Source organism: Panicum hallii, chromosome 2 (genome assembly GCF_002211085.1).
Source record: "Panicum hallii strain FIL2 chromosome 2, PHallii_v3.1, whole genome shotgun sequence".
NCBI lineage: Eukaryota > Viridiplantae > Streptophyta > Magnoliopsida > Poales > Poaceae > Panicum > Panicum hallii.
Window position 1 is genome coordinate 48,505,561 of NC_038043.1, and position 23,409 is coordinate 48,528,969.

Consider the following 23,409-nt stretch of genomic DNA (forward strand, 5'->3'; position numbering starts at 1 on the left):
TGCAGCCACGAGGAATTGAGGTGGCGCTCACCGGAGAAGGCGAAGCGATAGCAGCCGGCGGTGGGGAAGATGAAGGTGGCAGCTGCGATGGGAAAAATGGGAGAGAGAGCTAGGGTTTGGAGGGGTTTTCAAAAAGAGGGGGAAGGCGAGCGGCCGGCAGGGCGTCTTGGTTGCCTGGCCATGCTGGCCCAATTGGCGGCCGGTGAAGAGGCGCTGCCGCCCCTGCTGCCCAACCGGCGGGCGAGCAGGCGCGGGGAAGGCGGGGTGAGGGGCTGACGGGTGGGCCCGGGGAGGAGAGGAAACGAAAAATGATGGTTCAACTTCAAAATTCAAAAACCATGACTTCTCGGGCTCCAAAAATCACCAAAATATTTTTAGAGCAAGATCAAACTATCAAGATCACACTGCAATAACGAGAACTTAAAAAGCTGTTATAGATTGCTCATAGAAATTCAAACAAGACAACAGTTTTCAAAACTTCCAAGAATTTTATGGCTCGGGTTAGTTGTCACAAAATTGAGAAAAAATATTTTAAATTCATCATTTTAAGTCTAGTATTTTAGTAAAACTTTTGGGAGCACAGTTGCATAGCAAAAGTTAAACTTGCTTAGCAAACACTCATCCACACAAGATAAAATAAATAAATAAACTCAAGCAACACATGCATATAATGTTTCATTATACTTTAATAATGCTCATGATGCTTATAGTTACATGTTAATCATGTTTCTAACATTTGGGCTGTGACACTGAGGAAACCCAATGAGTTAATTCTGAATAAATTGATGTCAAGAAGGTAACTGCAGCTCTAATGAAAAACGGGAATGCTATTGTCAGGGCGTCCAATGGAGCAACTGGAATCGGACGGCGCATCGACCGTCAAAAGCACCCCAATTAAAAAAATAATCATCCTTATCCGCACCCCGCTTCTCCACGCCACAACTATTCATTTTGCAAGCACAGCCCCTCTCCCCTTGCTCCCTTGCTCCGCGGCTGCCACACGAGGCCAGTGGCGACAAGCGCGGCGCCCACTCATGCTCGCCGTCCTCCTCCGCGGGGGGCAGCACGCCGTCGTCCCCGTCACCGAGGAAGGTGTTGTCGTTGTCTTCGGCGTCGGCGACCCCTACGCCAGCGGAGATGAAGGATGAGATGGAGCGAGTGCTTCGCAAGTTCGATGCAAACGACGACGGTCGGATCTCGCGGTCAGAGCTGTTGGCGCTGTTCGAGAGCGTGGGCCACGCGGCCACAGACGACAAGGTGTCGCACGCAATGGAGGAGGCTGACGCCGTTGAGGAGGACCTCGCTCGCGCGGGCGGCGCCGCGCGAGGGTGACCGCGGGATCTCCGGGGCGGCGGCGCACGAGGCCGGCGGCGTGCCCCGCGCGGGCGGCAACGAGCTTCAGGCCGGCGGTGAGAGTTCGCGGGGGGGGGGGGGGGGGGGAGGGGCGAGCCCCATGATGTTGCAGTAGAATTTTTTAAATGTTGCCATGGTTGATTGGAGATGTTGAGGTCGAAATTCATGTTGCTATAAGGGTGTTGCCATGGGGGTATTCTTCTTGTTGGTTGTTTTTATGGAGGTAGTTTTCTTATGTTGCAACTGTATGAATTTGATGTTGTAATAGTTTTATTTTGATGTTGAGTAAATTTGAATCGATGTTGCATGAAATAGAGTTATGATGTTGCGACGGAAATTTTACTCTTTGCATCCATATGTTTTTATGTTTTGATGTGTTTTAGTATGTGTTTCTGGATGTTGCAAATATTAATTTTTTATATTGCAGCAGTATATTCTTAATGTTGCAACGGAATATCCGATAAAATACTTTTATCGGATGTCCGGGCCCTAGCAACTCCGAATACAAAACAAATCCTGACAAAATGTTCTTTAAACCCATGATAGGAACATATGTTTGAAAGTTTGCGACACAAAATGCACGCAGTGTCGCGGTGCATTCCGGTCAAAAGCATGGTGCCGTTCTAGCGTTGCTTCGCCGGGATCCGGAGGAGTCGACCCTGAGGTGGTGCCGGAACGCCGAGATGAACTCCTCCGCCCGCTTGTTCACCTCCTCCGCGTTGCCGGCCGCCTCCTCATCCGCCGCCACCTCCTCCATCACCACCGTCGCCCCCGTCTCCATCGGCCCGTCCGTGGCCACCGGCGCCATGCAGCGGCCATCCGCAACGTCGGCCTCGGCCGCCGTCCGCTTCTTGCTCCTCCTCCGCTTCACCCTCTTCGCGCCGTCTCCCGGACGCGCCGCCGCCGCAGCATCCTCCCGGGCGTGGACTGCGCCCGCCGACGCCGACGCGCCGCCTCGCCGCGGCTGCACGGACGCCACGACGATGGACGCGATGACGACGTTGAGGAGCAGGAACAGCGCGGGCGGCGGCACCGAGAGCGGCGCGGGCCACCACCACGGCGCGGCGAGCGCGGCCGCCGGCGCCACGAGTCTCTTGACGCCCGACACGAGCAGCGCCGCCGCCGCCGCCGCAAGCGCGGCCTCCACGAGCTCCTCCTCCCTCGGCCTCGCCTTCTTCCCCTCCGCCATCCGACGCCCTCTCTCTCTCCCTCAGGCCTCTCAGTCTCAGCTCCCTCTCCTTTCTAGCGCTTTCTTTAGCCTCTTCTAGCTCCCTCCTGGCTCCTGCTCGGCTTTGCGGTGGAGCTAGGCAGAGCTAGCCATATGTATAGCTGCTTTTCTACTGCGCTTGCTACTGGTTGTTCGGGCTTGAAAAGGTCCCAGGCTAATCGATCCATGGGCGCAGGGGGTGTCGCGCCTGCGCCTGCCGAGCCGACAGCTATGCAGGCATGCAGCCCGTGGTGATGGCTGTCGGGGAATTCGCTCCGACCATGGCAGAATATTTTCGTTCCTGCAAAGCCATCACTCGTCTGACGTCTCGGCCTCAGACGACACCACGGCAATGGACGGTTCCAGCAGTACTGCAGGACCACTCATGGTGTGCTCTCTGTCCCTGATGACAGTGGAACCGGATGAACAGAAGCGGCTTAACCAATGTTTTCTTTTGGAAGCAATTTGAATTAATCAGTAGCTTAACTTGTATGGCTGTCATTTTTAATGTTATACGGCTAGTCGGCTACCCATGAGTAGCTAGGAAAGCAGGCCTGGGGCTCGTGCGTTTTCGTTGTCCCGTGCGCGTGCTTGACCACCTGCAGCCAGAATGATGGCCTTTTCCCTCGGTTTGCAGGCGCGCAATGAGCAAGAATCATGCCGTCAAAAAGCAGAGCATGAGCCTACTGAAAAGCTTGGGTTCTGAATTCCCCGCCTACGACATTTGGTATTGTTTAATGTTAAGAGTCAGTTACCTTAGGTACTTCAAAATGATGTCCTTAAACACAAATACGGTATTTGAATTTGAATTCTACCAATTCCTTAGGTTTAAGGATCGAGCCTAGTTCGTGCCATCGACTGAAATGCAGTAGACAAATGTTTCAAGCGTCCACCTTGCACCTCGCTCGGATCAAACCACTAGCTAGACGATTAGCATCAAAACAATGAAGAGCAAGATCCATCAGGCATGAGCTTCCAATTACCAGAGCATTCGGTCTAGACGCTTGGCATCTTAACGACAAGCTCAAGTAGGACTAAATGTAACTCCCAAGGAAGATCCCAGTAGCCAGGACCCTTACCCCGACCCTCAAATCGCTTCAAATATATAGTCGCAACAAAACTTTACTTGAACAAGCACAAAAGCTTCAATGTAATAATACTGCAAGATCCACAATGATAGTAATAACAAAGAAATGGCTCTCCAGGGTAAAATCTAGCAGGGACGGAGCATGGAACAAGGGATGCCTTGGTACAGGGCCAGGATAAGTACTACAGCTGCGAGTTTAGGATGATTTTGCAGCAACAAGGTCATCGATGAGATTAGCAGCATCTTCCACGGTTGCAATTGAGTGTGCGCTAGACTCCTCCACACTGATCCCAAAAGCCTCCTCAAGGCCCATAACAATCTCAACCTGAAAAATAGGTCCACAGCAAGCTTAGTCTCTTTGGAAAAAGTGTCAAACTGAAGAAAACGCAACATAAGGCAGCAATCCCAGTTTATACTTAAAAACTACAAGTGACAATAGTAAGTTTGCATAAGCTTCAGTCCAGAAGTATTGGTACAAAACTGTTTCAGAGGAATAGCAGAGAGAGCATCAGAGCCCCGGAGTACTGATCCTACAGGTTATTCCCCAGAATGTATTATCAATTTACAATTGGTATAAGTACAAACTACAACAAAATGACAGCCAATTGTTATTCTGCTACCCAACAATCATACCAAAGATTTATACAGAGATAAATTCAGTTGATACAAACTTAAAAGGTGTGATATGTTCACTTACAGTGTCCAATGAATCAGCACCAAGATCTTGGAACTTGGAGGAGCCAGAAACTTCAGTGCCATCAGCAAGTGCAAGCTGCTTCTTGACAATATCACAAACCTGGTCCACTGTCTCCTTTTTAGCCTGGTCAAGTGCATATTTTAAAGCACCCCAATAGAAAGATCATTAGCAACAACAATATGATACTGACAGTTTCAAAAGAAGATAGCATCTGTATAATCAGCAGCTCAAATCACAAGACACACAATGGTTACAGAACGTTTTGCAGCTATATCATAAGGTAACACATGTCAAGATGCCAAATGCAAAAGAAGAAGAAGAAGAAGAAATAATAAATTATTTCCTAACAAAATTGAAGTACATAATTGAAGCACTGTTGTGCACAATGCACAAATCTCTTCTAGAAGCCAAACAAAGCTGTGGTAGTTTGTTGAGTTCAAACAATTTGCATATGACAGAACAGTGCATAGCTGCAGCATCATGCAAATCCAGAGAACAATACTTAGTAACTTACCGGACAGCAGACTGTGAATCTTTGTGGCACTGGCTGCAGACGGAAGGCTACGTTATCCTTCCTTAAACCAGAGAAAGAGACGGACTTAATGTTGATTGCCTGTAAAACATAAAAGGTAACATAGTAAGATATGTGAAATTAGGTCAGATTGCATAAACCAAACTAAAATCTAAGCTACGAAGTACTGTATCAAGCTTATTCCTTTACCAAATTGTCCACTTGAATATGCATAATTGATCCAAGTTTATTGGATAACCTTTGACATGTATTACTTAACTCTTATGGGAAATGCTCAAAGACCTATATTATATCGACATTACACGCTTATATCAAAAAGAAAGGGAACAAGCATACACTGATACACCAAAATCAAAAGATTGTGATAGTACATCGCCTACTACAAAGAATAAAGTGGATTTCTCTGTGTTTCTCTTCACATATCATCCAGAATGCTCATTTTCTTTTCATCCCAACAAAGTTACACAAGAAAAAGGTCGCCAGACCACATATTGCCACTAGCTTTCCTGTCCATTTATAGTTTTTGAAAAGAAAATAGTAAAAATAGCACTTTTAGTTGAATACGTGAATATTGAGCCACTGCAGTACGAGGAGAGTATTTCTATTTTTGTGAAAAAAAACACAAGAACATATGTGATTCCGTATTTTAATGTGCTACATGACATGATGTAATAATCAGATATGGTGAGCATGACTTCTAGTATCCAGTGCAAGCCTCATCATCTGAAACCCAGACTAGTACACTACCATGTGTCATGTATTTTCTGACTCCATCCACCTAAAATATGCAAAAACTAGGTGACTCTTATAACACACCAGAACCAAGTAGACATCAGTTCACGCAAAAGGATCGTGTCTTCAATCATGAATGAACCAATAATTGCTCATCTGGAACAATTTCTATTATTAATTCTTTTAGGGCATAAGCATGAAGAAGTCAGTACATGATTAGAAGGGAGAAAACGAAAAATCTTGCTAGATTCGTCATCAATATTACCCTATAATCATTGAGCTATGTGAGACAACCTTAAGAGTTGACCCCACGTTCAAGTAGAAAAATCCCAATATCTCGTGGTACGGGTCCAGAACTTCTGACTCCACGCACCATTCGGATGCAAGTTCATAAACACCACGGACACCGTGTCACTAATCTCATAGGACAACACTATGTAAAATGAGCGCAGATCTACGGATCTCAACTCAAACCATCGACCAGCTTGATCACCGTAAATGGCTCTCGAATCCGCACCAAAAGGGGCATCTCAAACGCGGCCCAACGCATGAACGACCATACCCCAGCAGACCAACACAACAGGAGCACGCAACCACTAACCAGAGAAACCGCACCCCAGGCGACCACCGAAAACCCCTGCGCCGCCAGAGCTAAACCCCCTACTCGTACACCGGTTATCCCACAGATCATACGACGCGAGAGGCGATCCGAAGCCATACCTTGACGGGCATCGCGAGGGAGAGGGCGGATCCGACGAGGGAAGCCATGGGGGCCGAGCTGGAGAGGCGGCGGCGGCGAGGGTGCGGCAGCGCGCGTGGGAGAAATGGGCTGGCAGGCGGCGTGTGGGTGGGGGAGGGAGGTGGCGGGGCGTAGTTTATTATACCGCAGGGTGGGGTCCACCAGCGGAGGGAGCTGGGCGCATCGGGCGTATCGATCGAGGAGGGGAGGCTCGGAACGGGCGGAGCGCACGAGGCCCGGCCCGTGATGCGGCACGTGCGCGGCACGGCCCAGCGGTAGGTGTTCGTCTTGCTAGCTCCGCCGCCTCGTCTCCCCGCGCTCCGCTGGTGAGACTTCTTTTTTTTTCCCACGATTTTTAACTTGCACTTGCGAGCCAGCCAAAGTTGACAGCCTGATAGGGAGCTCGCCTACTGATTGAGAATGCCGTGCACTACAGTCATAGTAACGGGGAAACCAGGGTTGGTAAAAAAAAATTGCATCTAGAAGACCCTCTCTGGTCTTACCTGAATTGCAACATTGCACTGTTCTTTCTTCTCCGAGGAAACAGCCTTGCGTGCTATCCTTTGCGGGATGAAAAATCGCATTGTTAGTTCACGAAAAGAATTAAAACTTTCTGACTCAAAAGCATCCAGCAATGGACCAATGGTGATTCTCCCGGCCAGCGCCAGCAGATATCACATCACCTACATGATTCCTGATTACAAAACCATGCCACCATTGCTTGTTTCCTTCGAAAAGCTCCATCTATCATGTGTACATCATGTCCTAGTCCGTTTTCAATGTGGTGTTGCGCATGGGCCATGCAACCTTGGTGTTAGGTTCATCCATCAGTGACTGTGACTCCTTTACCTGCTTGGCCTCCCCTTCACGTACTCAATTTCTCTCTTGCCGCCACCACCACAATAGTTGAACAACCTTCTGACCTTCAGCTGATCTCTCTCGGTCAGGGACAAAATCTCATCTATGACCGCAGTCTGTTCCTGAAAAAAGAAAGAACGAAAGAAAGAAGAGGGTCCGAGGACAGTGGCGGCTAAGACTGACTCCAGCGGCGTCCGGTAAAGCGTCCGGTTCTCTATTAACGGAAGATACTGTAGCACCGTATCGCTCCATCGGTGTGCTGTAACGCGTGCGGTAAAATGGAGGGTATGGCCTGCGTCCCGCACAGAGGCAGGGAGTACCGGCGTCCTCCATCGCGTGGGCCCTCCAGCGCATCTCCACGCGCGCGGGCGGTGGGGCGGCGGGGCGGGACGGGGCGGCGGGGCGGGGCGGGGCGGGGGCGGGGGCGGGGGCAGGGGCGGCGCGGCAGGGGCAGGGGCGGCAGCTCCCGCCTTCCTTGTCAACCTCGGCCTGTGTTCCATGAATGACGGGCCCCGTCCGTCCTGAGCAATGATCGGGCCGGGGCCTGGAGGAGCCCGTTTGCTCATCAGGCTAAGGGATGCAAGCCGGTTGGGTTGTCTGCTCTGTTTTTGTTTGACGCACCTGAACATTCTGCGATTCAGCGTGCAGGTGTAGGAGTGAGCAGTTTCAATGTGTTCCTAGAAAATTCAGTCACTGCTTTCTAACGACGTCCAACTCTGAGCTACTTCTTCTCTGCCGCCATGGCTGCCTGAAGGCCGTTGTCAAAGCGATTCTGCAGAAGTTGGGTCACGAGTCGACTTCTAGTCATCGAGATAGGACCGTAGGAGAGTACAAGCTCAGCTCTCAGCTTGTTTCTTGCATTCACTGTACTGCCTTGGAATCTTCAATGGTGACATCCGCTGAATTCTGAAGCCTGAAAGTTTTAGCGTCAGGCAGGGAAGAGAAGAGTAGGTATTGCCCGAGGTCGAAGCAGCTGTCGGAGTCGGTCCCGGTGCCACTCGCCACGCCTCGAGTGCAGCTGCTCCATGTTCCCGAAGAATCCCTCGAGCTGGTCCACCTCGCCTCCTCTTCCGTTGGTGTCGAACATAGCAGCGTCGTGAGTCGTGACTGGCGGAGGGCGACGGGGAAGCGGCCGTGCTGCGGGCGCAGCAGCGGGAGCCGTCGAAGGGCGCAATGTCGCCGCCGTGGCGATCGGATGCGATGAATCGCACGCGCGCCTCCACTCTTCGGGTCGGGATACATAGGGGTTGTTTGGTTGCCTGGTTCCAGCCCGGCCAGGCTCTCGACATGCGACTTCTGAGTGTTTGGTTGCCGGCGCCAGCGGTCGAGCCAGGCTCCCGCGGTGCAAGATGCGCCTCCCAGCTAGGCTGGCGCAATGCAGGCTGGAGCGCGTGAGCTACATGAGAGGAGAGAGCAGCGGTGCAAAGACAACTCGTGCGTCCAAGCAACCAAACAGCTTTCATGCTTGGCCATGTTGTATGCTCCCAGGCAACCAAATGGTGGCAGCAGACTGGCCAAAGAGGGTCTGGCTCGGCCGGTGCAATTCAGGGTGGGCTGGTGGGGCATGCGGGAAACCAAACAGGCCCACTGGGGAGAGCGGGGATGGGCCGACTGGGGTGGGAGGCGGGGAGGGCGCCGGCGTTGGGCGGCAGCGGACAGGTGATAGGAGCCGACAAAGGAGGAGATATAAAATAAATAGGGGTTACTTTGTAAAATATTAGATGGATTCAAATCGGGGGCCATTTGTAAAATAACGCCGATCCAAATTAGAGAGTTTTTATAAAATTACGATCCAAACTAGGAGTATTTTAAAAATATCGGATCACGATTCAAATCGGGAACTTTTCATAAAATACCATTCTCTTTAAAACTCCGATGCGGCGATCTCACCAGGCGACGAGACCGCGCGCGCTACCACTGGCGCTGCCCGCCACCGTGCCCGTAGCGAGCCTCCATCAAGCTCGCGCGCCCAGATGCTACCTCTGGCTCCGCGCGACCCCACTCCCCTAGATCCTGCTGCAGCTCCATTGCCTTCCCTCTCGTTGCAACCCAAGAAAAGAGCCGCGAAAGGCCTTCTCGCAAGGGCGGTGCTGGAGGCAGGGGCCGGTGGCGGCTCGCCGGCGAGTGGATTGGGCGAAGCAGCGGGGAGCGAGGGAATCTGCGGAGTCCCTGCAGGGCCAAACGATTGGTGCTGTCGTAGTAAGTACTCTCCAGCGTCTCCCTTGCCTTGCATCCGGTACGCGGTGGAATTGGAGGCCGCGCTACGCAGAAGGCGGCAAGTGCTGGCCCTGCTGGGCTGGGCGCACAGGAGATGGTCCGATGGGCCCGACCCGCATATCCGGAAGTATGTGCAAGGTTAGATTAAAAATAAAAATGAATCTATCGTAAGTTAAGTGACTAAACTATATTTTAATTGCACTACTGAAGACGAAATCTGTGAAACAAAATAATATTTGAATGAATTTGGAGATTCTATAGCTATGCATTTTCTTTATTAAGACAGCAATTTTTTTGTGAAGGTGGAACAATTGTTCCATTTTTATAATAAAATCATTCCATCTGCACAATAAAATTGTTCTACATCAAATCTGTGAAACAAAATAATATTTGAATGAATTTGGAGATTTTATAGCTATGCATTTTCTTTACTAAGACAGCAAATTTTTTTGTGAAGGTGGAACAATTGTTCCATTTTTATAATAAAATCATTCCATCTGCACAATAAAATTGTTCTACATCTCTAAAGAAATGTTCAAAAAAATTTATTTAAATATTCTCATGTGTGGTCTTGTTTGAAAGTTCTCATCATAGGAAATTCAATGATGAAATTGGAATTTGATTTAGATACTCAGTTTGGTAGCTATAGATCGTTTGCATGGAATCCGAAGCGTGTGTCAGCTGTGCCCTGCGCTGTGCTGGTAGTCTGGTTATACGTGGGCCAATAATTGATTTTGGGCTGGACCCTTCTATGGCACGTCGTCTCCAGGCACGGGCCCCGCGGCGACCTGGAGTATTGGCGGTGGAATTTGCCACAAAATCTTGGGTCATTAGACCGACGCCAGCGGATGGATGGAGCGCATGGAGTATGTCAGACATTTTGAAATGGGCCTCGGAGCCGACGGCCCAGCAGGAGGAGCAACGGGTGGAGTAAATTGCCGATTCAGCGCGGGCGAGCGGCCATGGGACGTTGGCGCGGCCGGTGGGAAAAATCCCCATCCTCTTTCATTTCCCGCGCGACGCGGTCGTCCAGTTGAAAGGAGCAGGAGCAGCGGGCGGCGGCGCGCGGGGGGAGCAGGAGCAGCGCGTGGGGAGGAGCAGGGGCCGGCGCCGGAGGAGCAGGGGGCGGCGCGCGGGGGGACCAGGAGCAGCGGGCGGCGGCGCGCGGGGGAGCAGGAGCAGCGCGTGGGGAGGAGCAGGGGCCGGCGCAGGAGGAGCAAGGGGCGGCGCGCGGGGGGAGCAGGAGCAGCGGGCGGCGGCGCGGGGGAAGCAGGAGAAGGGGCGGCGCGCGGGGGGAGCAGGAGCAGGGGCGGCGGCGCGCAGGGGGGGAGCAGGGGCCGGCGCCGGAGGAGCAGGCGGCGGCGAGCGGGGGGAAGCAGGAGCAGCGGGCGGCGGCGCGCGTGGGGAGCAGCCGAGTGTGGCAGAACCAACCTGAATTACACCGGCTCAAGTACGCGAGTCCTCTCTGGAGGGCCACCTCGTGCTTCAAACGGTATAATCCTATTGGCCTGTCGGGTAACGTCCCGATAAACCACCTAACGCAGGATCCAACAAGGTACCTCACACGATGGTGAGTCCAGAGATATAAATGCCATTACATTTTACACCACAGGCAGATATATACAAAAATTTTACAAAGTATCAGTAGCTCCCACTAAGGGGAGATTATTACAAAACAGGTTTAAGTTATAAGTCAGGCAGCAGAATTTTAAAGCGTAAACATTGTACACGTCGTTATTACAGATATTATGCTAGCCCTGGCATAATATCACTCGGCGGAATCGGTGTTGGCCGGGGACGGATCCCACTCCACGGACCAACCATCAGGCAAGGGGTAGGGCCATGGCGTAATGAAAGCTGGCTCATCAGGAAGATTACCTGGGTTAAATCAACAAAAAGTAAGGCTGAGTATACTAATACTCAGCAAGACTTACCCGGAATTGGGTATACCTTAGCCCATAACTAGACTCATGAAGGCTTTTAGCTTTTGGTAGAGTTTTCAGCTGAAAAGCAATAAAGAGTAGATCCTTATTTTCAACTTTTAGCTTTCAGTTTCTAGTGGATTAACCATTCTAGGTAAGCATCTATAACTAGTCAAACATGGTAGAATCTTTAATCAAACATCATCTTTGATAATCACAAGTTGCTCTTGTTACTCTATGTGGTAAAGGGGGTAAGCAGTCTCAATCATCGTGAGAGGCGGACGATTCCTGAATCGAGATTCAAAACCTTGCAAGGGTAAACCTAACACACACGCTTGGAACACCAAAGGGTCGTTCCTAAGCAACCGTTTGCCTTTCATTCCGACTCGTGGATCAGGGCCACCACAAGCGACTGCAGGTCATACGCACTTCCAAAGTGCAGGACGTACGTCTGTAGCGCGACTACAAAACCCGTACTCCTGGTTGCCCAGCAACACGTATGCCTACATGTCGAACGAAGTAACCAAAAGAAGCAAATACATGTGGTGGGGGGTATGTCCACTCCTCGGGCCGATTGGTTACTAGGCTTACCACTTACCATATTTCACGGCATGTGGCTAGTACTTTCAAACGCTTAACCACCGCTACCACATACTGCGGCCTTATCCAGTTCAACAACACAGATGGGGTATCATCTCAACCATGATACCGAATAAAACTCCCGTCCGTCATCCTTATAGTGATAGCATGAAACTAAATATCACAATTCCTATATCGCGCGAGTGACAGGAAATCACTCGACTTCTACCGATCCTATTAGGATAGCAACTATTCGGACTCAAGTACTATTATTCAATACATTGGTTCCTAGGATTCATGCATCTAGGGTTTCAAACAATTCCTATAAACTTAATGCATAGAATACATAAATAAATATAGAGTGCAGTATAATAAAAATAGTAGGTTATGTCCGGGGCTTGCCTTCGCTGGTGGGGTTGGGGTTAGTCAAATTATTTTCTTCCGAACCTTGGTTCGGGGCTTCAGAGAAATCCACGACAAAGTTCCCGGGGTCTTCAGAATAAACTTCTTCTTGTTCTGGAATCAGCTGATAATCCCCGTCAGCGAGAGTGGTCGAGTCTACATGATATGCAAGATGAAGTTTAATTGGTGCATACACTTTTATTTTAATTCACGATAAAGTTGCAATCCAATATAAAGAACATTACATTACGACAATGATCTAACTACACTAGCTCTTTATATTGGCGCGGGGGGAGCAGCCGAGCAGGGGCGGCGGCGCGGGGGGAGCAGGAGTAGGGGCGGCGCGCGGGGGGAGCAGGGCAGGGGTTTAGGGCGGCAGCGCGGGGGGAGCAGAGCAGGGCAGGGGCGGCGGCCTAAAAATTTTTCTCCCATTCCCGTGCGTAGGGATGGCAACCTTAGATCCTCTGCCGATGGTGGGAGGTGTACGTTGCTTTCACCTTCGAACTTAACCCCCAGAACTGGCTCCAATCCATGGCGCTCCGACTTTTTTGCAAGTTCGTCGCATGGGACGCGTACCCCGCCTATTCGTGTGACGATGACGACAAAGATTTGGCCGTCTTTGGTGACCCGATCGAGCTTTGTGTGCAACACGAACTGAGGACAAGGAGAGGCTCCGTGATGGGTCTCCAAGTTGTGCTGCGAGGGCTACACGAAGGCGACGCCCGGCTTGGGCAAGACTACTTCAACGACATCTATGTTTACAACGACAAAGCGTTTAGAAGAAGGTTTGGGCTGCTTGTAAATATTGACCGGCCTTATTTTTTTACCAATAGCGTGTTGTAGCTCTGCATTGTTGGAGCACGTTGGTTGCTCTCAATCCTTTTGACATGGCAATGGTGCGGTTATTAGTGGTGCCTGCAGCCTGCTACCTCTTAATTAATTAGTTTAATCAGAACCAGATTAACAAAGTTGTTACTTTTATGATGACACTGTGTTGCCTCAGTTCTCCAGCTATACGTGACCTACGTACATTAATTGAAGCATATGAAAGTTCAGTTGAGTTAGACAACGTCAACATAATGTTAGACAGTTTTATGATTTTGTCATCTTTTGCTAGGTGCAGTCCAAATATGTATATAACTAACATGGCCATTTAGCAATATGCTCTGACAAACCTGATTCTGCTGTGTATTATGCTGCGTTCCTTTTATTTAGAGTGTGTGTATATGGTACGGCTTTTTGTATATCATGGCTTTTGTGATTATAAGACATCTACCAATAGTATCAAAACTTAAATGCCAATCGTCCGTTTGCATGTTTTTCATTGGCTTGCTAAGGTCTGAATATGCTACTGCCTCATCAAGACGTTTGTTGGTGTGATGATTTTTTATTTTTATTTACCTATTTTGTGCAGACTTACAATTGCTGTACACAATATTTATATAATGCTTGATCTCATGCTTGTAGGTTTAGGATGACAAAACAGTTGTTCCACCGGATCACAACAACAATTGCTTCAAACTACTACTACTTCAGGCAAAACCCGGACGCAAGGGGTCTTTTAGGCTGCACCCCTAGGCAAAAGGTTACAGCTGCATTGAGGATGCTGGCCAACAGCAATTCAGCAGACGAGCTTGATGAGAAACTTAGGATGGGAAAGACTACAATTGCAGAAGCGACACAGAAATTTGCTTGGGCAATAATCCGCTTATTTGGTGATGAGTATCTCCGCCGTCCTAATGCTCAAGATGTTGCAAGGCTGCTGGAAATAGGTGAGAGGAGGGGCTTCCCTGGCATGCTTGGAAGTTTGGATTGCATGCACTGGCAATGGGACAAATGCCCTACTGGATGGCACGGCTTCTATAGTGGTCATTGTCAGCACCCCACTGTCATTCTAGAGGCCGTGGCTTCATCGGACCTGTGGATATGGCATGCCAATTTTGGCATCCCTAGATCGTGCAATGACATCAACGTGTTGCACCGCTCTCACTTGTTTGATGACCTGGCTCAAGGTAATGCCCCTCTTGTTAACTTCACCGTTAATGGAAATTCATATGACATGGGTTACTACCTTGCTGATGGTATATACCCTGAGTGGGCTACTCTTGTGAAGGGGGTGCATTGTCCTATAACTGATGAGCAAAAATTCTTTACACTCAAGCAAGCAGAGTGCAGAAAAGATGTTGAAAGGGTATTTGGTGTACTTCAAGCTAGGTAGGATTGTTGCCCAGCCAGCTCGGCATGGAATGTTGCATAATTCTTCACAACATGACCATCAAAGATGAGAGGGAGTTCCCACTTCCAAGGTGGGAAGACTATGATGACGCTACCGATCCTAACCTTAGCACAGGAAGGAATATTCCCCCCATAGAGGAGTTGATAGCAAGGCACAAGCTCATCGAAAGCAAAACAACGCACCACCAACTTCGTGATGATTTGGTGGAGCATGTGTGGGCAAATTGTCGTCGACGCTCGAACTAATCGTGTGCACGATTATGGTACGTTAACTTTACTCAATGTTGTGTACATAGCTCTCTTTATATCCACCGTTATGATCACCCACTGATATGGTTTCTTGTACAGGCGGGGCTTTGAGGCTTCCTCATGGTCTTAATTTGCCGGTCAGGAAGCAAGGAAACAAGAAGCTTTCATTTTGTTGCTGTGCTATGCTTGGACATGGAAAAGGCGTGCCAATTTGGTGTGTGCGTCCGCTGCCTGCAATGTACAGGCGGCACTAGTTTGTGGCGGACATTGGGTCCGCTGCTTTCGTTGCACAAGCGTGTATTGAACCATATTCTGGACATGCCATGGACTCAGCGGGTTTTTGATCCCGCCGGTAGGTGATGTGTGGCTAAGCTCTGGACTTGGTGGGCTCAAGTTCATCCCCTTGGCATCTTTTATTTCCGCTTCCGTGCTTCTATTATATTCCATTACATGGACTATTTGAGAACCATATGTGTCAACCTTATATGCATATCTTGCGAAATTCTGATTTAAACTTTGTACGCCCTTATGTATGAAATGGATGTTGTTGTAATTGTTGTGCATTGGAAGCCAATGGTGGCAGGGGCACATGAACGGGATCTAATCTGGGCGGTTCCGCCACACATAGACACATTAACAACATTTATTGCTAGACATCAACCATTACGAAAGTTTTTCCTAAACAATACAGAACAAGCTCATGTAAAGGTTTCGGACAGTGTACAATAAATAATAAAACGATGTTTCTCTACTCACGGCAACACACTTATTAGGTTGTACAGTACAAGACTACATAAAATTGAAACAACCATTGCGGACGAACTAGTCAGCAGAAGGTCCGTGGCTTCAAGCGCCAAAGTCGTCGTCCATTTCCCGCTCAACGTCATCAGCAGTGTCCTTGCAAGGATCGCCTTGATCTCCCGATGAAAGTACCTCCGCTGATATGGATCGAGTGCAGATAGATCCATTTTCATGATCCCATCTTCCCTTTTCTTCTCTTCCAAAGTGAGCTTCCGATCTTCGCGATCGTTGAAAGCATTAGCCCACTCCACCTCCGCCACAATTTATTTTCCTTTGTGGTCAGTCATTTTCTGAAGGACTTCCACGTAAGCGGAAGCTGTAGAAGATGACTGCAGCTCATTGCTCCTTCTCTTCTTCGCAGAATCTCGGCCAATTGGACGACTGTCATTTGCATCTTCTTCAGGGAAGCCAAGGTCTACAGGATCAGGCGTTGACTCTTCACCATTGTTGTCGGCGTCTTTTCCTTTCGCCCCCACAAGGTCCAGCCACTTCCTTTGGCCACGAAGTGATTCCCAGCAATGCATGAATGCGAATGGCTTCCCAACAAGGGCATGGTACTGCTTCTTCGCATCTTCAATCTGTAACAACAAGAAACAGCTATATGAGACACCATCTGTACCAAAGCAGCATGATCAAAATATATGTTGTTTACTAATAGTATGATACTCACCCTATCTTCTTCCGTCTTGCCGGATTGGTTTTTCCTGTCTTGTTCGGCTTTGTAGCCACAAAACCTTGCAGTATCTTTTTTGGATAGTTCCCCAGCGCTTCCGGATGGACTGTGCCGGCCTCTGTCTCTCTACTGGGGTGTTTGAATATAGGAACTTGTGCACACGATCTCAATAAGCTTCACTACTCTGATTCACACCGACAATGGGGATCTTTGGACACATTTATGAAGGCAGAACATATAGCTTTGTCTTCAGCAATTGTGAAGTTGCTGGTTCGACTTTTGACTTGGGTAGGGCTGTTGTCAAAGTTTGGAGTAGGTGGCATGGCGGGGATGCCAATGGGTGGACGCAGCTGAGCATGCAAAGCGGCAAGGCTGGCAGCGCGTGGTGGCCATGAAGCTAGGGAGGACTCAAGGTCTATATACGCGGGCGGTGAAAAATATGCAGGTTGGGCAGCTTGGGCAACTTGGGCAGCATAGGTAGCTTGTAGAAAAGCAACAAATTGAGGGTCGGCCATAGCACTTGGGTCCAAGCAGCCATAATTTGGTGGCTTCGCGGTGCCCTGGTTCAAGTGGGGTGGAAGGTTATTCCTTGGATCGGCCATCCTCTTGACTGGGGTTCTCGGATAGCTACATTGCCTACAACATATGGTTACAAAAAGAAATACACGCTGTTACAGAGCTATGATACCAAATAAATGGCTAATAAAACAGACATGGTGAGTATAACGAATTGCTTCAACTACAGGGCATATATGTAGAATATAGAAAGCACAGAAAAGGTTACACATAAAAACATCAACCTACTCATTTTAAAATTGCATATGACAGTTCAAGTTTTTTATGTACTGCATCCTATACTCCTTATCTGCATTTTGTGGAGAGTGGACATGATTGTTGGCGCGTTAGCAAGGACTATAATCAGAGATTAGGACTTCATTATGGTTAACAAGTGTGATATGTAATAAAAAACAGGCAGCACAAATATTGTGTGCCGCATGCCGCATGTGAACTAATAGTGCAATACTAAATAAATTTTGTAATCGCTTCATGCAATGCCGTACTGCAATTTTGTATGCTACCCCTGCTATGTCGAAACTTAATGAAGATCAACAGATAAACCGAATGGCTGTCGTAAATACTTGACATATGGTAAAAGAATTTAATCCAGTCATGGGATTGCATTGTACGCTCTGGATCACAAGTACTACTGCAGTACGCAGATATGCATTTGCAAAAAAGTGAGGTATAAATGAGCATTCAGTACATCTTTTTTTATGTGTCCTTAATGGTATATATAGGTGGCAATGGCATGCGCATTGAACGAACAAGTTTTAAGCACTAAAAGTTGCCGTATGCACCAAACAACAAAAAAGGAACTATGTGGAATCTGGTTAGTGCCATTTTGGAAATTGTAACCACCTCATTCAGAACAAGGCCAGGACATGAGAGGTGGTTGAGTGCCGTGTGGGGTGGTGGCCTTGGTTGTTGTATCGCTAAACTAGGCTGGGACCCACAGCTTGATGAACAACAGTGAAACTATTTATGCTAGATAAGAAACTGAATCATGCTTCTCTGATCCCACCAAGTAATACATGCAGGTCATTACTGAACTATTAATGGGCACGCATTTAGGTTGGTGACAATGCACACATGGTGGAATGCACAAGTGCTCGGACAACTGTGCAAACATATATGCTCACCGTTCTTACGCACGTCATATCCATTAATCGCCATGTCCTTCGTACCAGTCCATGGAACTAGAAGCATTTCAGCACTATTATACGGATACCCACAAATGAAACAGCACAGCAGCAGAAAATCATGTATGCACAGCACCATCATCAGTTATATGGCATCATGGGGTTGACACAGGTTTGAACGACAGTTAAAGTTACTTGAGGTCACTATGTCCGTGAAGAGAAGTTACGTGGCACACAGGTATCCCGAAATGGTAGTTCTATATGGATTGTCCCAGCTGGCTATCCGCAGGCACTAGCGCACCAAAGACCGAGGAGTCTACGCATAACTGCTTCCCGCGCCGAAAACACATGCAGTAAACCATCACAAAGACAGTAGAAAATAGCATCACGGTACATAAAGGAGCTTAAGAAATGTTCAGTCCAAGGCAGGCAACCGCGGAGTACTGCACAGAAACTTAAGCATCCCAAAGTTCAAGCTGGTGAGCTTGCTGGTACATGCAGTACACTGACAAGGGTTCCGATTCCGACCAATGCGAGTTTGGCAATGTCTCAGATGACAGGTAGGTGAGCGGGGGCTACTCCACGCGTTAAAATTTTTGGCAAAACCTAAAAGAGCATATGACACTGCGGATAAGCTAGGACGCTGGCTGTGGCGCACCATCTCCGATTTACACAAGCGCATGGACGCGCAATAGGCTGATGGCCTACGGGCTGCAGCGCAGGCTACTACGCCGCTACACCCACCTCCGAACGCACCCAGTCAATGCAAAGATTTTTCTAAACCAGAGCCGATTAACCCGCTCTAACAAACTAATCTGTGTGTATTGCCACCAATCCGTAACCGAACGAACCGAAACAAACGAGGATATCACGAGATTTTGGGGCGAACAACCGAACGAACCGAACCAAACCGTAACCTAACGAAAGAACCAAACCCTAACCAAAGCTATGAGGAGATTTAGGGCCGACTTACCAGCGCGGGCGAGCGGAAGAGGAAGATGCGCTTGGTGGTGACGGCGGATCCGGGTTGACAGCGTCGTCCCCAACATTCTCCGCTCGAGCTGCCTTCGCCTTGGCACCTCTCTCCACGTCTCCTTCCCGGCGCCGCCTCCTGCTGGGTTCACCGGGTGCGGATCTGCCTCCCGTCCCGTTCGTCGCTTCGGGAGTCGCCAGATCGGTAGTCCTCGTCGCCGCCGCCGCCGCGTGCTACGGAAGCAAGCAGGTTTCGTCGGTGGGAGAAGGAGGCAGACGGTTGGACTCTGGATATGGACGCCCAACCGCCCGCGCTGAATCGGCAATTTACTCCACCCGTTGCTCCTCCTGCTGGGCCGTCGGCTCCGAGGCCCATTTCAAAATGTCTGACATAGTCCATGCGCTCCATCCGTCCGCTGGCGTTGGTCTTAGGTGATAGCAAGCTCCAAGCTGGCAGCAATATTGAACGCACCTGCTTCCTTTGTTCCAAGGAATGTTCAATGGCGGCATTGTTGATGGAAGATGGGATCGAAGGAAATCCACAGTATCTGCCTGACAGACTGAACTCTGAAGTTGCTTCTGTGAATCTGTGATACTGACAAAAAGGTAATTCCTCAACTCTAAGATACTGGAGGAAACAATCACAACAATGTGTACCCACCACTCTGTTCACATGAATGTACTACAGATAATATGAAAACGGAACAGATGCTGCACTACTGCCACACTGGACCGATGGGCGAATTTTGTGTTTACTGTTCTAACTGTGTAAGAGAGTAACCAAATGAGTTGCTTAACGGCACCACTCGCATCAGTTGAATTTCTCGTTTTTTTGTTTATTTATTTATTAGATGAAGTAGAACAACTGCCTGATGTCTTCGCTGTCTCTGCGAGCAACGCCATCGACACCGTCTTGTGTCTTGGTTTGGCAGAACCAATCAATAAAGCCATGATATGCAGCAACGATCACAGTAGCTTCTCTACGTATCTTGGGAACAGATAGTCCACGATGATGTCGTAAGCCCTCTCGGTCGGATGGAAGCTGTCCCAGAACACGTACTTCCGGTCGTCGGGGCACGTCGCCGCCGTCAGCTGGTTGCACAGGAGCGACACCTCCAAGTCCCCGGTGCCGCAGCATCCTCTCGTCGAGACATCAAAACCTGCGATGCGAGCAACGAGCGATCATATTTTCACAAGTGATCAGAGCATGAGCGTCAGCCAATACACGGCGGCAGCCAGCCAAGCGAAGCGAGGTGAGAACTGAGAAGAAGCTTTTGCGGCACCGTATTTGCAGGGGTCCGCGATCATGTCGTGCAGGACGTCGTAGATGTCCACGTAGCCGATCCTCTGGCAGCGGAGCTCCCGCTGGAGCCGCGCGACCGCCGCCTGCAGCCGGGAGTTGAACATCCGCGCCGCGCGGTTGCGCGCCGGGTCGCAGTCCCTGGCGAGGCCGCCGGCGAGGGTCCGCTGCGACGGCACGCACCCGATCGGCGGGAGCCCCAGGATCGCGATCCGCCGGGCACCTTGCTGGTACAGTTGCTGCAGCAACAACAGGCATCGAGCATGAGCAGACATGAGACATTTCAGTAGCCCGAATGAAACCTTCAGTGTCTACAGTGGCAGCAGATTCGAGAAATGCAAATCGATGGACGAATTCAGTTAATTGCTCGAACAATTAGTTGGGATAATGTCGTGAGAAGAATGAAAGAAATTATTCACCTTCATGAAGTCGCAAGCCTGCTGAACAAGGAAATCGACGTACGCTGAGATGTCGTACTGCAGAGGCCTGACCGGGGCGAGGTAGTAGTTGTTGGCGATGTCGTCTGTGCCGGCGCAGACCAAGAACAGGCTCTCGGCCACGATCCCCGCGGCGTCCTCATCTCCGACGATCCCTGCGAGCTTCTCCTTGTACTCGGCAAACATGTTGAGCTCCTCCTGCATAGGCAGGACGGCCTGAAACGAGGAGATTTGCAAGCTTCAACATCTCGACTCGACACCAGGGAAGGGAGTGTGCGCGCATGAGGTGACGTTAGACAGTTAGAGTGAGGGATGAGCTTTGTCATGGCTGTTTACCACTAGAGTGGAGGTGAGAGGGTCGTAGCCGGTGCCCGCTGAAGCGAAGCTGACGCCGGTGAGGAGGTCGTCGTCGGTGAGGTCAGTGCCGAGGTACGCCGGAACCAGGTCCTTCAGGCCGAGACGCGACGCTGCACAAACGTGCAGTCATCATCGCGAAGATTGTTTGAAGTGAGTTGCAGGAATTTTCATCGTCTGCTCGTTAGCGGCGTGCCTGAGTACTTGGAGCGGATAGCAAGCAACGAACGAACCTAGCAAGTCGGTGGGGATCCGGCCGTTGGAGAAGCGGCCGGTGGGGACGCCGCCGTTGAGGTCCTTGCCGTACGGGCTGAAGTCGGACTTGGTGAGCGTGAGGACGGCGTTGTTGTTGCCCGTGTCGACGATGGAGTCGCCGAACACCAGGAGGGCCGGCACCCGCGGCCTTCCCCCGCCGGCCGCCGCCGTCCCGTTGCCTGCCGCCGCCGCAGCCTGCCCTGGCGACATGACGACGAGGGCGAGCAGCGACAGAGCAGCACCGCCACGCCCCATGAGCTGCATCCTAACCACTGCGGCTTTGTTGCCTTCGATCGCTTCCACTCCCGCCGCCGTGGCAGGTTGATTGGGATAAGAAGCCTTTCGGCTCATGAGAAGCTAGATCAGGTGGGCGTCGGCAGCAGGGCAGGAGAGCACTCGATGAACTCCAGCCACTGATCGGTCCCCTGGGATATTGACCATCTTTGTTTCGACCTGGAATAGCTGGCTAGGGTGTGCTTGAGATAACATTTGGACACGACCGACGCCTGCCAATGGGACCATACCATTTGCAGATTCAGTTAATGACGTGGAAACAATCGGTTTTAACATGACTGAAGCCAATCAGAGAAGCAGCAGGGGCAACTACGGTAGGAAGGTGGAAGGCACAAGACATCAGAGTCTGGATTGGGACTCAGTAGCCCAGAAACGATGTCAGATTGGCTTGATAGACATGTACATTTCACACAACCTGGGATATTTTCTTTCAAAGAAAAAAAGAACAATCCGGGACATGCAAATATGCCCAATAATGGAAGGGTGAGCACATGCGAGGTTGGCACCTATCAGCTCGCTCCAATCCGGTTTGCCGAATAATACAAACACACAGCAAAATCAATCATGTTCAAGTCACGATCAGATGTGCTTGTCCTTTTTCTTTTTGTGTCTATATGTGTTCATGTCAGTCTTGCAAAGAAGCACCACATTCCAGCACCCAAAATAGAAAAGGAACATGATTTAAGTTGATAGATGAATCTATCTTGAGCAGAAGCCAGCCAAGTGTTAATGTAAACTGCTAGTAAGCTACAGCTAGGCAAGCGACTCAACCATGAACCCAAGATGGTTAGGGTTTCACAGATCTTTATGCTTAGACAAATACTTTCAGCGCATGCTGCTTCAAAGCTTACAAGCGAATTTTGTGGTATTATAATGCACAAAATTGGCATGAACGGTGAGGTCCCCGCATAATGTCAGGGTAATAAATTAGCAAGTCCTTTCAAGACTGGATCACTGACGATAGTCTCTGAAACTCTGAAAGAAATACATAGATGACCTCTTTATATGCCTAACACATTATTTCAGCATCCAAAAACACATCTTTATGTGTCTAACACATCTAGATCCACTAGTAAGACTGCTATCATTAGTGACTTTTTATATTTTATACAAGATTTGTTTTCCTTTTTGCTGGTGACTCTGATTCGTGTTGGGTTTTATCTCTAGCTTACCCCAACTTGCTTGGCACTAAAAAGCATTGTTACTGTTGATAAACACAGTATGCATACATTTAATGACATCAAGAATTCATGATAAATTAAACCAACTGAAGACAATGAGTATACCAAGGGGGAAGATAACCAAGTAATGGTGCGTGGTATTGTTACAATGGCATATAATGGCATGCATATTGCACCAAAGCTTAACTGAACAAAGTTCCAGAATGCTATTTCCCTGGTGGAGATGGTCAAACTAGGTCGCATTTAGCAGCTACATTCCTAAGATTAGACATGCGAACCGAGGCAACAAACTACGTGTCGAAGAATGAATCACAGGTTGATTATTCAACTATCCCTAGAATAATCTTCAACAGATTACATTCAAAAACAAGGAACAGTAGGCATATCTCTTAAAAATGCTTTCCCAGTATGACGCACACCCTGCTAAGGCAAGTTAAAGACATCAGTGGTGGAACCATTTTAGTGAGCATGCAGCTTTCCCAGGTTATTCCAATGTACTAGAGTCTATGCTTTACAATGTGAAAGATAAGCATATAAAGAAAAGATCTGAAGTAATGTCTGTAAAACCAAGGCCACATGATGGCTCTAGGATAAAGATAAACAACAGTATATCCCAAATGTGAAGTTATGAGT

The 23,409-nt window shown here is 49.2% G+C and overlaps 4 protein-coding genes across 4 annotated transcripts; 1 reads left to right on the plus strand and 3 right to left on the minus strand.

The window, feature by feature from the left end:
- Positions 1-1,800: 1,800 nt before the first annotated feature.
- Positions 1,801-2,832, minus strand: LOC112883374. The gene has a single exon (XM_025948669.1). The coding sequence runs from the start codon at positions 2,540-2,542 to the stop codon at positions 1,958-1,960; it is 585 nt and encodes a 194-aa protein (XP_025804454.1). The 5' UTR covers positions 2,543-2,832; the 3' UTR covers positions 1,801-1,957.
- Positions 2,833-3,664: 832 nt separating this feature from the next.
- Positions 3,665-6,484, minus strand: LOC112881551 (acyl carrier protein 2, chloroplastic-like). The gene is made up of 4 exons (XM_025946295.1): positions 6,329-6,484; positions 4,859-4,957; positions 4,345-4,467; positions 3,665-3,972 (listed from the first exon to the last, which is right to left on the minus strand). Exons 1-4 carry the CDS (start codon positions 6,374-6,376, stop codon positions 3,844-3,846), a joined length of 399 nt encoding a protein of 132 aa, XP_025802080.1. The 5' UTR covers positions 6,377-6,484; the 3' UTR covers positions 3,665-3,843.
- Positions 6,485-12,856: 6,372 nt separating this feature from the next.
- Positions 12,857-14,543, plus strand: LOC112881181. Its single transcript, XM_025945871.1, has 2 exons — positions 12,857-13,110; positions 13,793-14,543. Exons 1-2 carry the CDS (start codon positions 12,857-12,859, stop codon positions 14,541-14,543), a joined length of 1,005 nt encoding a protein of 334 aa, XP_025801656.1.
- Positions 14,544-15,436: 893 nt separating this feature from the next.
- On the minus strand, positions 15,437-21,936 carry LOC112881533 (GDSL esterase/lipase EXL3-like). Its single transcript, XM_025946270.1, has 7 exons — positions 21,280-21,936; positions 21,029-21,159; positions 20,675-20,908; positions 20,239-20,494; positions 18,957-20,115; positions 16,281-16,919; positions 15,437-16,188 (listed from the first exon to the last, which is right to left on the minus strand). Exons 1-5 carry the CDS (start codon positions 21,650-21,652, stop codon positions 19,922-19,924), a joined length of 1,188 nt encoding a protein of 395 aa, XP_025802055.1. The 5' UTR covers positions 21,653-21,936; the 3' UTR covers positions 15,437-16,188; positions 16,281-16,919; positions 18,957-19,921.
- Between the last annotated feature and the right edge of the window lie 1,473 nt (positions 21,937-23,409).